The following is a 14,879-nucleotide window of genomic DNA, read 5'->3' on the forward strand; positions in this document are numbered from 1 at the left end:
TACGGCAGGTCTCTGTACTTGAACAGTCATCTGTCCATCCTTCCCTGGGGACTGTCTCACATGGGGCTTCTGCTTCCTTCTGTAGGTGCCTGGTTTTTGTTTTTATGAATCTTACTTCTATACTCATGTATGTCTATTTTTAAGTTATTTCTTTTAATTTTTGAGGTTATAATAATTACGTTTCCCTCGTCCCTTCTTCCCTATCTCCTTGCTTTCTTTCAAATTCACAGCCTTTTAAAAATTAACTGTAGCTGCATAATATATATGTATATATAGCTACATAACATATATATTTTTTTCAATACATAAATATAACCTGCTCAGCTTGAATAATGTTACTCATATGTGTGTTTTCAGGGCTAACCATTCAGTACTGAATGAACAATCAGTGTGCTCTTCCCTGGAGAGACTGTTTCCCCTACTTTCAGCATTCTTTAGCTGCCTGTACTTCTTTATGTAGGGTTGAGGTCTCTTGGGCTTTCTCCTGTATTTTTAATATAAATGTGTATTAAATTTTGGGAACTCCAAAATAGACCAAAGAGGAAACACAGGATATATCTCTCCTTGTAGGACAATTCAAATGTACAAAATTTGAAAGGGAAAAGTAGTCAATACCTATGTACAGTATGACAGGCTGGTCGGTCTCTAACACACTGCAGAGTCACACAGTGATACATTCTCCCTCAGAGTAACCATGACCCACAGACCAAAAATATTTGACCTAATTCAAGAGGCCCAGAGTGGTAATTATGCCACTGACCATCAAGAGAGGTCCTAAAACCTGTATTCTCAACATTTTCACAGAAGGTACACTCTACAGGCCTGGCTTCCTAACAAAATAGTTATTTAATATTTAACATGCCACGGAGCACCCGAACTCCTATGCTCCAGGCCTCTCTATAGCTTGTGAGCCACCCTACTACCAAAGTGGGAACGGCACTAAACAATCCCATCAACAGGGATTCCCAGGTCCCAAACACATCACAGCATTGAATCACCTCCACAAACTGCAATGTGGCACAGCCAGACATGTAACTGTGAGGTCTACTACACCATCACCAATATGATGCTGCCTGGGTGATCCGTAGCAGCAGGTAACTTCCTGGCTAAATATTTCAGAATCAAGTCAATCCATCTTGTTAAATGTGCTGAGAGTCAGGAAAAGACCAAAACAAAACAAAATGATCTATTACAGTTAACCTATCTACTGCGGGGGGGGGGGGGGGGGGGGGGGGGGGGGGACACGACACCTTTTTGTAGGAAATGTGCAGGTGGATACATCTGAGTTGAAATGCTGTCAGTGTTCCCAGGCAGCAGGTTTAACATTCTTCCATGGTGGGCCAAGGCTAGCCCTCACTTAAGATGAGCAGATATGTTCTGCACAACACTACAGACTGCTTCACAGGAATGCTGGCCTCAGTCCTTGGTCAGAAACATGCCTTTTTTATATTATATCCATCACAGCTGAGCTAGCTTTGTAGCAAATAAAATATAGGTTATGCTGAATAACAGGCTCGGAGCATATCTGAGACTCATGGTCTATAATTCAGAATTAGAATACCACTGAAATTCATTTACAAACCCTAGAAATCAGGCCAGGGAGATGGTTCAACAAGTAAGGGTTCTTCCCACTCAAGTCTGGCAACCTGAATTCAAGCCCCAGAGCCCACACAGTGGAAGAAGGGAACCAACTCCTACAAGCTGTCTTCGTAACTTCCACGTGTGCCAGAGCACACATGTGCACTCATACACACACACACACACACACACACACACAAACACACAAAAATAAGTTTTTATTAAACCTATAAATCACAGGACTGACTAAAATTTCTTCTTAAAAATCTTCCTCATCTAGCCATGTTAGAGCTAACTTTTGACTACCAGCTTCAAAGAGAGTTTACAGTAAGGCATTTAGCCTAATATGGACTGCCTCAGTATTAAAAGTAAAAATGTTAACTGGGTATGGTGACATCTACATGTGTAATCCCCAGCCATCAGCACTTTGAAGCCATCTGGAGATACACAGGGGACCCTGTTTTCAAAAAAAAAAAAAGGAAGGAAGGAAGGAAGGAAGGAAGGAAGGAAGGAAGGAGAGAGAGAGAGTACGAGTATGAGTGTGTGTGTGTGTGTGTGTGTGTGTGTGTGTGTGTGTGTGTGTGTGTGTGTGTGTTAGGGCTGGTTTGGGTTCTTTATTTGTTAGAGACAGGGTCTCATTCTCTGGCCCAGTCTGGTCTTGAACTGACAGCAATCCTTCTGCCTCAACCTCTCCCATCCTTAGATTACAGGCAGGAGCCATCACACCTAAATTTAAGCTGTCATCTATGGCTCTTGCTAATCCCTAATTTCTCAACAGCCAAATTTCTCAACCCAATACACTCCAAGTTAGAACTAACAATACAGGCATCAGACAATTACTTCTTACCTGATCCCCACCCCATGTGGGAATTAGGAAGATAATTAAACAGCAGGTACATCAACACTACACCTACCTATGGGTTTTCATGTGTTTTTTGCAGTTTAGGGAAGTCTTGAATGTCTTCTGGCAATAGGGACACATGTAGGGGCGGAGGTCGTTATGTATGCCCATGTGTCTCCGCAAGCTGCCCCCTGTGGTGAAGGCTCCATTGCAGATCAGACACTTGAAGGACTTCAGGCCAGTGTGTGTCCGGACATGCGCTTTGAGCACTCCTGCAGAGACGAAGCCTCTACCACACTGAGAACATTTGAAAGGTTTCTCACCCGTATGTGATCTAAAACGCAGGGGAAAAAAAACCTTAATATATTTATTACACATTTATAACAAGTGTAAATTCATACTTCACTCTCTGACACTCTTTTAAAGGTAAGCAGGAAAGTCTCCCTTCGTACATTTTTCGTGAGCAAATCTGAGAACTCAGCTATGTGACTTGCTCAGAGACACCGAGCTGTACACACTGAAGTGAAAACACGTATCTTCTGCAGAGTTCCATTTTCAGAATACCACACTACCTCTCGTGAACAAATTCTAGCATCAAGAGCTAAGCTTTGGTGAGTACATCTGAAAAAGTTAAACATTCTAATTTAAAAAAATGCTGGAAATTGCAAACACTAAATAAAACTCAGGGGCAATTTCTGACTAAAATATCTGAATGAATATATTGAAGAATTTTAAAAAAACCACAAATCAATTTTTTTTTGTCAGATAAGATTTTTTTTTTTTTTTTTTGGTTTTTCGAGACAGGGTTTCTCTGTGTAGCTTTGCGCCTTTCCTGGAACTCACTTTGGAGACCAGGCTGGCCTCGAACTCACAGAGATCCGCCTGGCTCTGCCTCCCGAGTGCTAGGATTAAAGGCGTGCGCCACCACCGCCCGGCTCAGATAAGATATTTTAACCACAAGCTCCCAGCACCACCCTAGACCCTTAGTCTCTAGATCACTGACTCTCTGTACTTGCACTCAATCTCCACCTCCCCTCAAACCTTACCTGATGTGCTGTTTAAGATGGCAAGACTTTTTGTATGCTCGATGACAGTAAAAACATTTGTATGGTCTATCTGCTTCATTGCCATAATTATTATTAAAATAATTTTGGAAAAATTGGTTTTTTGGAATGGGCTGGATAAGACCTACAAATCCAAAGAAAAGCAGGAATAATTCATTGTTAGTGTCACTACTGCTACGTCAAAGGCATCTGCTTTAAGCTAAAGATAAGAACTCCGAAGGGCTATGGGCTCCAGTGTCACAACAAATGCATATTAATTATGCCATGAACTATCTTCTATTTAATCGAGTCACTTCAATGCCTGGGGTGAAATATTTATCAACTGCTATTTTCTGTCCCTTAAGAATGTGTATATTATTATAAATATACACTGGATTCCAGATCCATTATTTAATGGCTTTCTACATTTACTTTCAATATAGACGTGTGCTGACATGGAATTTATATATGTACATCCAAAACTTTAGATTTTAACTATCTCTGTATCTAGTATGAATACTGCATAAAGTACAATAATAAACTCAAAACAGAAATACTTCTAACATGACATTTTGTTCTGTAAGGTCAGCATTTTCCCCAAAAGTTTTATTAAAGGGATATTTGTGAATGTCAAGATAATTAACTAGAGGCTGGAGAGATGTCTCCATGGTTAAGAGGATTTTGTTGTTCTTGCAGAAGACCTGGGTTCAATACCCAGTACACACGGTGGTTCACAACCATCCTTAACCCCAGTTCCAGGAGATCTAACAAGCACACACGTGGTACACCTACATGTATGTAGACAAAACATACACATAAAGTAAGATAAATTAACACTTTTTAAGATTATTGACCTACGTATTTCAAGATTTACACGCTTTTATTAAAAAAAGGATTCCCTTGGTTTGATCCTTAACAAACACAAAGTGATAATGCCTTTGGGCTACGCATACAACCCGGCACAAACTTAGTTGTCAAACTTCAGTAACTGAATAGTTATCTGGAACACAAGAGGAAGACTGGCCTGTCCCTCCTGATGTCAAGATTAAGCACGCACTTGCCAACACTCTGCCCTCCAACCCTCCTTCACCCCTCAGCAATGCCACTAACTGCAAAGCAACTATGCATCATTTAAGACACACCATTTTTCCTGGCTTTCCCTAAAAGAGCAAGCTGTGTCCCAATTCTTTTCCCTAAACTCACTGCTTATACTTGATACAGACTTCTAAGTTATTACAGATGGCATCATCTCCCTTGTTATAACACTTTTCCCTAAAACTCACTGCTTCTGCTTCTGCAGACCTTAACCCCTTCCGCAGGTCCTTACAGGTGACATTCTCCTCCTGCTTCCTTCCCCAGCTGTCAACACAGAACTCTACTATAATCCTGTCTGGGGCTCCGTGGACATTCTCTGAATGGGTAAACAACACTGAGTGAACAATTCTAGAACACACGGTAGCACTTCTGTGTCTTCCCTCCTGCATGCAATTACAGTCTCTGAAATGGTTTCCAAGTACATGAGTCGTGAAAACATCCTGAGGTGTTTGGGCTAGGAGGCAGGGAGGGGCCCTCCTCTAGGCCATTAAATAAAGTCATTCTCATTTTATCTCTGCTAATTTTGTTCAGACAAGGTCTATCAAAACAAGGCTAATTACGAGCCCTCTGCCTTGAGAGTTGGGATTACAGGTACGTCACCGCACCACTGGCTGAACTTTGGGTTTCTTGACTTCAGGTTTGTGAATCTCTTATTCTACAGAACTTTCCGTTCTTTATCTTCACAGATGTCATAGTGGAATTTTCCTTTTGTCCTGGCTGAGATACAGGAGGGAAACAGTTCTTAGTGTCAGCTGCACAGTGCAGACTATTGGGGTCCTTTATTCCTCCTTAATGGATGTGAATATATTAGGCAGAGTTGGCTCTTTGGGGGCTCTAGAGAAGTTTTGGCTGTGGGATCAGTTCTGATACAAACAGGATAGGGAAGATTTTGGAAGGGCATTGTTACAATTATTTGACCTGTTGAGGAATTAGATGGACTGTTTAGGTCAGTCTGGTTATATTCAGCATAATGTTTTATACCCAAACTGTTACCTTAGACAGTATTAGAGTACATTAATACACTGTAACAAGTAATTTCACCTCTTTTTTTTTTTTGGTTATTTGGTTTTTTGAGACAGGGTTTCTCTGTGCAGCTTTGCGCCAGCACCGCCCGGCATTAATTTCACCTCTTATTAAGGAACGTTGTTTGCTAGCATAGATCCACATGGTCGAAGATTTGTCAGACTTTTAGAGCTGTGTAAGAACCTCAATTCATTCCCCCAAACCTCTCAACACTGCCTTCCTCTATTTTGATGGACATAGAAACGGGGGTCTAGGGCAGCTGTTAACTCTGCTTTGGGCCACGTGATTGGCTTGGCCGAGATCTGATTTCTAGGCTGGACTTACGTGTCACTGAAGCTGATGTCTTTTCTGTGTCCACTGCCACTGGACCCAGGTTCTGAGTGTGATCAAGAGCAGTTGTACCTTGGTGCAAAGTGCTCTCAGGCTCCCCTCAATTGAGCGTCACCATGGTTACAGCATGGCGGGATGATATTTTACTCGAGCTTCTTGGGGATACTTTGAATGCTGTTTTTTTAAGTTAGGATCTAGGTTTTAAATAGAGTAACAAGTACCTAAATTTTGGAGTTGGGAATAATCTCCACATAGGCTGAGTACTTCCTACCCAAAGAGATTTGAAACAAATGTCTTGAATTCCAGGTATTTTACAGAGATGTAGTTAAAAAAAAAATTGGGGGGATAGGACTCAAGTTTGAAGACAAAATTCATTTATTTTTTATGTTTACTGCATACACACAACCTGAAGATAATTTCATATAATAATCTTAATATCTCTGCCATTTGTGACCTGTCACAAGAGAACAGATATGGAATTTTCCCCTTTCATTTTAGTGTTCAAAATGCTTGGATTATGGAACAGTTCATACTTCAGATTAAGAATCCTCAACCTGTATTCTTATCTACAGTTACAGCTTGTGTGTGTGTGTGTGTGTGTGTGTGTGTGTGTGTGGTGTGTAGATTTAGGTGTATGAAATAAAACTTGCATCTCAGCACATACATGTACTATCTGGGTTAACTGTCATGTGTAAAAATAACATCAGTGTATGGTGGTTTATTCTTTGAGTTTATGTTTGCTGTTTTAGTCATTGTTAAACACACTAACCATGCCGGGCGGTGGTGGCACAGGCCTTTAATTCCAGCACTCAGGAGGCAGAGGCAGACGGATCTCTGTGTTAGAGGCCAGCCTGGTCTACAGAACGTGAGTTCCAGGACAGCCAGGGCTACACAGAAAAACCATGTCTCAAACAACAAACAAACAAACAAAAATAAACACAGAAATCCAAAGTTGTTTAACCTGATTTAAAACCTGAAAAAAGTATTAGCGTCCATTGTTTTGTAAATTACAGAAGAAAGCCAACCCCCTATGCTAGTACACACCATGTTTCCCATCTCAGAAGCGATCTAATGGGACAATCACACCCCCAGGCCTGGCAGAGCTCACTCAAGAGAGTGCTGGAGAAGAGTTCTCCTGGCCGTCATTGGCGGCATCGGTAGGCTCCATTTCCTACTACGTCACTTCCGGGGAGTATACTCACCAGGATAAGGGCCATTTCACTTCAATTTCCACATGCTTTTCAACTAGTTGTAGAATATCTGCACTTTCTAATCTCATTTGTACTCATTGCTTTTTTTCATTCCCTGTAGATTTTCTCATTTTCACTTTAGTTCATTGGGGAAAAGTCATGCTATCTACTATTTTTAAGTTTTATAAAATCACTACTTTATCTTAAATTATCTACACACTAATAAAACTTCTGCTACTGTTTTCATTCTGTCATTGACCTTTTGAGGAAACACTGTGTCCTCACTCTTCCTTTTAACACGAAGCACTCAAAAGCCTTACTTTTCTGAGGGCAGCTTCAGCCCATACACTATGTTTATGTTTAGTCCCATTTGTAATAGACGACTTATTTTAAGTCTTTCTTTTCATCAATGAATTTTAGACAGCTTTTATGTTTTCATTTAACTGTAATCAAAGATTATAACACACATTAAGTTCCCAGGTTTTATTGAAGTTTTTCTATACTTTAGAATGTGAACTATTTTATGCCTTTTTAAGAGTACATATTTGGATATAAAAGATGACATCACTCTAAGAAACCTCCTATGGGGTTTCTGACCAGGCAGGCACACAGCCCTGTGTTCAGCCCCTTATGCCACGTGAACTGTGACTGACAGTGCATGCTCACAGTCCCAGCACTCGGGTGTAGGCAGGTGAGTAACAAGTTTAAAGTTATCCACAGCCTGAAATACAGGGCATCCGGTCTCTAAAAGGGAAAAAAAAAAAAGAAAAAGAAATGCACTATGTTTAAACTGATCTTTCTCCCTATACTTCAGGACCTGAATGTTTTTCTTCTCAATTGTTCTGGCTTATATATTTTTATGTCATAATCTTAGCTATATGAAAATTCAGAGGGTCTTAGAGAGGTGGTTCAGCAGGTAAGAGGACACATGCAGTTGTAAAAAACTCAAGTTGAGTTCCTAACACCTATATCAAGTGGCTTACAACCACCTGTAACTCCAGCTCTAGACCTCTGTGTGCACCTGCACTCACATGTATAGATCCCGTAAGATACACACACACATATAATTTTAAAAATTATACATCTTTTAAAAGGGTCAATGGCTATACTGATCATCTCATTCTTAGCCTATAACTTATATCAACCTAAGATTTAATTCTATACACCCCTTAACCCTTATCATACTAAGTCACAGTATGTTTGGTATTAATTTTGCTCAGGTTAGATTACTTTGAATTGGAAAATTATTTAATATGGAGACTGCATAAAATGCAAATCTACCTGTAAAACTTAATGAGTGCTGCAGTCCAGATGTTGAAATCTAAACTACAATGTGACAGTAGTGAGAAGGGAGCAGTTCATGAGACAACTAGTCACTGAGGTGGAGCGCTCATGAAACTAGTGTCCTTCCAAAGGGGCCTGTAAAAGTCAATGTAGAGACTCAAACTGGTCAAAATGATGAGAAGAACTGACTGTTCGGACCTCAGACAAAATGCAACATGTATACCACCCCTATCCAAGATCCAGAGAACATCATGGAAGAAGGGGTGTAGAAAGAAGAGCTGGAAGATGGGAAGGGTTGCTGTGAAACGCCATCTTCTGGGTATAGCATGGGCGTTGCAATTATGAACACAGAGATGAACAGAGATGACTTCCTGCATGATGTCTGCATAGAATAAAGACAGAGAAGTAGAAGGGGGCTGGCTGGGAGGAAGGAGGAGCTCAGTAGGAATTGGAGGGAAATAAAAGATGGTAATGAGCTGTGATTGTAAGCACAATGCATTGCATACATGTAGAAAACTGATTAAAAAAAAAAAAAAGTGGCCCTGGAGAGAGAGATGGCCTGGTGCCATCTGTGAGGAAGACAGGGAATGTGCCACTGGCTAATAAAATCATATTATGTCTTAATTCTACTATCAGTGACAGTAAAGCAAATTTAGAAACAGGTTGAGTTTCTTTTTCTTTCTAATACAAAGACTGAGCAGCCAGAACAGGAACCTCTAACACACTACATGGAAATCCAAAGACACAAATAACTTGCACTGGGTGTTCTATGTTAACATTCCTCTTCACCTTCATGGGTCCACAGAGGGGGAAGTACCTCTTTAATGAGGACTCACATGAGACTACTTTTCCTTTCACACTATTTATCTAAAACAAAAACCGCATTTTGCACAGCACTTTAAGATTTTAATCTTGATTATGGAACATGCTAGCCCAACAAAGCAATTTCTAATGACGACGTCCATCAATACTACGCCTAAGTATTTCCTGCATATACCATCATGTATACACATCCCTCACAAGGTCCCAAAGGAAGAGCATCTGATCAGCCGCAGCACTCTAGGATCCATCTTACCTAAGTCAGTTATGAGAATCGGCTCTTGCAAAGGGATGTCGGGGACAGGAACACTGCTCCTGCCAACCCGAACCTTCGCAGGTTTCCGCTGGTGCCGCATCTTCCTCAGCTCCGTGTGTTTAAAGTGGGAAGCTATGTGAGTCTTCCTATGGCCTGAGGTTCGGAATTTTTTATCACAGTGAGGACAAGCAAAAGGTCTAACTCCTAATAAAACAAAAGGACATTTTAGAATTATTTCAAGGAATTACATGTCAACAACAACAAAAAGGTGTCCATACAAAACACTTCAAATACTTGACTACATGTTGTTCCACATTTGGGATTTCATGTATTTTATAAATCAGTTACTGTCTTCCTGCTTTTAATTAGTACTATTATAGATGTTAAGCTATACAAAAGCTTTTCAAGTAAGAAAGGACATATGCTATTTTGAGGACAAATCCTTAAGTTGTAAAATATGCACATTCAAATAACAAGTCATCCTGAATAAGCCCAAACTGTGTCAGCCCTGTCTCTCCAACTAACATTCATAAAATAGAAAGAGACTCTTCCTGGGAGGCAATTGAGATTAGACACACCAGTGCTCAGACAACAATTGATATCTTGTATAAAAAAATAAAATAAAATAAAAAAAAATAAAAAGGCAACTGTCACTAAGTAGTAATGATAAGGCAAAGACATGCCATTATCCTCCACTATGGTATCCCTTCTATAAAAGTAATTTCCTCTCCTAATTTTACTAGGAAATGAAAATGAAGATAACAAAGAAGGACAGTTTGAGCTTCTGCAGTCTCCTCAATCAGCCCAGCAAAGGAGCTCTGGGTTCATGACTGCCAGTGAATATGGAGCTTGGGGTAGGGGGAGTAATAAAAAATGTTTAAACTAGAACTGTACACTTCATGAATTTTTTTATCTCAATAACACTGTTGCTTACGAACATATGGAGCCCCAGTTAAGGTATACATGCCTCCTGAGACTGTGGAATACATGTCTCTTCCTCTAGGTTTGATGGGTCTAAAGCTAAGTCTGGTCTCCCATAGGAATCTTCCCACCTACTGCCAATGTGTTGATTTATAATATTACTTTTCTGATGCCTCTCCCACCATATCCTTGTTTCCATGGGGATCAAGGTCACAAATCAACAAAATGGGGGGAGGGAAGAAAGACCTCGGAGAGTTTCGCCACTGCACTTCCTGCACCCCAACCAGCATGTGCACACCTGTGTGGAGGCGGATGTGCACCTTGAGGCTCCCTGAGGTGGAAAAGCTCTTCATGCAGTACTGGCACTTGAAGGCCTTGATGCCGGTGTGAGTTTTGATGTGAGCGGTCAGTGTGCTCTTCACGGCAAAGGCCCGGAAACACTGTGGACACTTGAAGGGCTTCTCGTGGGTGTGGATGCGAATGTGGCGCACAAGGTCACTGGGTTTGCGGAACTCCTTTGTGCAGTAGGGACACACGTGCCACCGTACCCCGTTCTCCTCCCGAATGGAACCTGCAGTGACAAGGAAAAGCGATAGTAGCACAGAAAGGTCCTGCAGTGTCCTGTCTTCCTGGAGAGGCAGGCTACAGCAGCTCACTGCATCAATGGGAAGCTATAAGCGGTCCATCAAAGACACGCGATCCACCACTGAAAAATGAAAGCTCTACATTATGGACATTATCAAGGATAATAATCTTGAAGAAAGCCCTAAAATTCCCTGAGGATGTAAATCGTAATGCCCCACTTCAGGCAGCTAAATGAACATGCAGTAATGTGTCAATCAGGGTTCACAGAACAGAGTTCAGTCTGGATAAGAAGGAAAGCAAGTGTGATCAAATGACTCCATGATGGTGCAGAGTAATAGGCTGAAGAATGTTCAGCCCTAAATGGAACTGCACCCCAATAAGACTCAAGGATCACCAAGGAAGAGAGCAGCAAAGTGTAAGAGGTGGTGGGTTACTATTAGGAAATGATGTGTTCTGGACACAGCAGAGCCACTGTACATATAGTACATGTAGTTGACAACAATCCGCAGGAAACCTGTACAAGCCAAGACAGACTAAATCCTAGCATGGAAATGGAAGTTAGGCAGGAAATCCTACCCACTAGCCATGGATCTATTGGCAAATGTCAGCTGCTGAGAGAGGGCAGAGTTAGGGAAAGGGATGAGTAGAATTCAAAGCACCTTGTATGAAACTCTCAACTGATAAGTATTTGTTTAAAAGTAACTCCATGATCAACTTGAAGGACAAGAACAGAAGGGAAGATGCTTGAGATTTCCTAAGCATCTTAAATGACAAAGATAAGCTCACAAAAAATGCAAATCATTTGGAAATGGAAAGCTCTAACGCAACAATCGGGAATTAATAGCTAAGGCAAAAACACAGCATGCGTAAATCTGGAGAATTCACAGACCAAAGCAAAAGATTCTGTCATCTGCAACTAAGGATACTATTATACAGTTCTGACCCTAGTTCAAAACTATTGCTAGCAGAAAAAAAAATGACAATGCATGGAAACAAATGATTTATTCAAATCAAAAACTTGAAATAAAATACATTTTTACTTTCAGTATTTTCTTTTTGAAAAGCTTTTCTTTTAATTACGTGTTTATATAGGGCAGGAAGAGGTACATGGAAGTTCAGTGTCCAGAGGCCTTAAGAGCGTGCCAGATCCCATGGAGCTGCAATTACAGGCATAATGTGGGTGTGGAACTGAACGTGGGTCCTCTGAAAGAGCAATATACATTTAACCCACTGAGCCATTTCTCTAGCCCCCCCTTTTAATATTTTCAGTCATATTTACCAGTGAAATCAAACAGGCATTTATAATAACAACAAGATAATTCAGGTAAAGAACACACTTAAAATTAAACAGACTTTAGCCAGGTAAATAAAATTTCAACTCAAATTAGTTTCAACCTCTCTGCAAAGGAAAGAAGAAAATCTTTTATCTCCTCTTTATGGTCATAAAATACAAAGAATTCTCCATGTATGCCAAAGGAATATTTTCTCTACTAATGTTCTTTGCAAGAATTATTCAGACAGAAAAGAAAATGAGGAGAGCGTAAGGAAGGGAGAGGATGTAGTAACAGAACTACAGTACATACTAGCTAGCCCTGAGAAGTCACCTAGAAAGCAGGTTTAGTTTTGGACATAAAAATATGTACTTCGATATATAAGAGGACATAACAGAAACCTGTCAAGCTGTAATTATTTCTAGGACTAGATTATAACAGGGACTGCAAACTGACAACACAGAGGCTATCTCAAATATAAGATGTAGATATTTGGAAAAGAGAAAAACTGAATCCAGACTTCCAATGTGATCCGCATTAGGTGAGTTTCCCTTGCTGGGCAAGTGCTTTCCTCAAATACACTCTGACCACGTTCTTCAAGACGAAAGTTAACTTCCTAAAACTCAGCATCTAGTGTTAACTTTTCAAACAAGTCCAAAGCCAGGAAAAGTTGACTATACCTTATCAATATAGAAGGAAATGGCCGAGGAGGAGACTAGAACAGTCTACAAAATGCAGAGCCAACGAGATCTGGAGAATGACATCAATAGAGGTGGCGCTAGACTCAGCAAACCAAAGTAACCAACTTTACGGTGGTGTTCTTAGAGGTGTGGAAGCTCCAGGGAGAGAGGCGCTCTGAACCAGGGGAAGGCTCACGGGAAGAAGTGCCTGAGGCTAAGCCAGATGACCTCAGATTCAAGCCCTGGGCTAACATGGTGCAAAGGACCAACTCCTGTAATTCTCTGACCCCAACAAGCACACTGTTGCACAAGCACCCAACACACACAAATAAAGAAACAAATAAATAAAATTTTAAAATTTAAAGAGAAAGCCATGTTTCTGTCACATTGTTGAAGGATAAATATCACAAAGCCCGTTCACAAACATGAAACATTTCTCCCACACAGACAAAAAAGGCTAACTAGGAAGAATGGATAAGAAAATACTACACTTTTTAAAGGTCCAAGAATTAAACTATAATAAACGAATACAAAAAGTACAAGAATAAAGCAAGAATTAATGCAACATAAAAATGCAGGCACTTCTTATCATGCAGGGTGGTACTCTCACCTTGTTCCTTAAAAAAAATATATAAACTAAAGCTACAATAATGTGCCATTTTTAGCCTATAAGTCCTAAAATTTAGTAACAATCTCTTTAAAACACTGTTAAGAGACCAGTATTCCAAATAAATCCATTCAACCTAGTCAAAGTAAACTGTAAATACATATCAAAATTTCAAAGTTATGTATAAAATAGCCAACTGTGGTGGAACACCCTGTAATTTCAGCACTAGGAAGGAGATGGGGGAGGATCAGGAGTTCGGGGTCATGTTCAGCTACAGAGTTCAAAGCCACAAGGTTTACAGGAGACCCTGTCTTAAAAGCAGAAAACAACAACAGAATGAATGTACCATGTACCTTCTGACAAAGAGTGAACTCTGAATAAGACCTGTAGATTGGGTAATATTACTAGTCAAATTTAATGTCCTGATGTTCATCGACTGTTATGTATAGTTACACAGGAAGACATCCTTTCCTTTAAGAAATGTGCATCAAAGTATTTACAGTGAAAGGGTGTATCCCGAATCACTTGGAAAATTCATTCTGGAGAATCTGGATGAATGGTATAAGGGAATCCTTTGTGCTCTAAACCTTTCTGCTAAGACTGGAATTATTTCAAACTAAAATCTTTTAAGAATGTTCACACACAAAATAGAAATGAATAAGATTAACAAAAATGTTCATAGAATTTATTCTTTGAAACCTTTGCTACTTCTAGAAATGTAACCTGAAGATAAATTAACATGAGCTGCAATGTTGTGTGAGCGCAAGATAAATAATCACATCCATTTAGTGAATAGTGATCAGGTCAAATAAACAGAGAAACACCCATAAAACTAAATTCTATTCAGGCATATAACCAGGAAATTTTATCATGTGGTAAAAGTAACCTGAAAAGCAAACTACACAAATGACACCTTTCTTCACAAAAGGAAAAACTGCTTCTCACCTTTCCTAGGTCATTTGTACCTTCTGAGGTATGATGTGACCAAGTTCCTCCTTTCTAGACACTAACCATGTATACTCACTGAGTTCTGTCACTCATGTGTTAGATACCATGCCACCCACGTTACACACTTTCTCACTCAATTCTCTTCTGTCTGTGCAATCATTCACCCCAACATAGATAAGAAAGCTGACAAGCTGACATGCAAAGTGTTAACTGATTGACTCGGGGTTCAGATAAAGACCCCTGTAGTCCTGGAGCCTGAGTGCAGCTACCTCAAAGAGGTCTGTTCTCCTGTTCTCCCAGCTTCCCATGTCAAACACTACACCAAGCTCCAAAGGAATCAAAAAGTCCCTTGAGGTGACAGCTATCTCCAGGAGGGCAGGTCTTCAGTAGGAAACATTAGAAGTGCTA

At 40.2% G+C, this 14,879-nt stretch overlaps 1 protein-coding gene across 8 annotated transcripts in view; it reads right to left on the bottom strand.

The window, feature by feature from the left end:
• The window catches only part of Znf236 (zinc finger protein 236), a 101,837-nt gene that overhangs the window by 48,821 nt on the left and 38,137 nt on the right, over nucleotides 1–14,879 (bottom strand). For all 8 annotated transcript variants that reach the window (XM_052742686.1, XM_052742684.1, XM_052742690.1 and 5 more), the window contains 4 exons: nucleotides 10,679–10,951; nucleotides 9,460–9,663; nucleotides 3,466–3,607; nucleotides 2,493–2,753 (listed from right to left, as the gene is read on the bottom strand). In XM_052742686.1, the coding sequence (XP_052598646.1) occupies nucleotides 2,493–2,753; nucleotides 3,466–3,607; nucleotides 9,460–9,663; nucleotides 10,679–10,951 (880 nt within the window). The remainder of the gene's footprint in view (nucleotides 1–2,492; nucleotides 2,754–3,465; nucleotides 3,608–9,459; nucleotides 9,664–10,678; nucleotides 10,952–14,879) is intronic.

This window comes from Peromyscus californicus, unplaced genomic scaffold, assembly GCF_007827085.1.
Source record: "Peromyscus californicus insignis strain IS unplaced genomic scaffold, ASM782708v3 Scaffold_17__1_contigs__length_78620276, whole genome shotgun sequence".
Taxonomy (NCBI): Eukaryota; Metazoa; Chordata; class Mammalia; order Rodentia; family Cricetidae; genus Peromyscus; species Peromyscus californicus.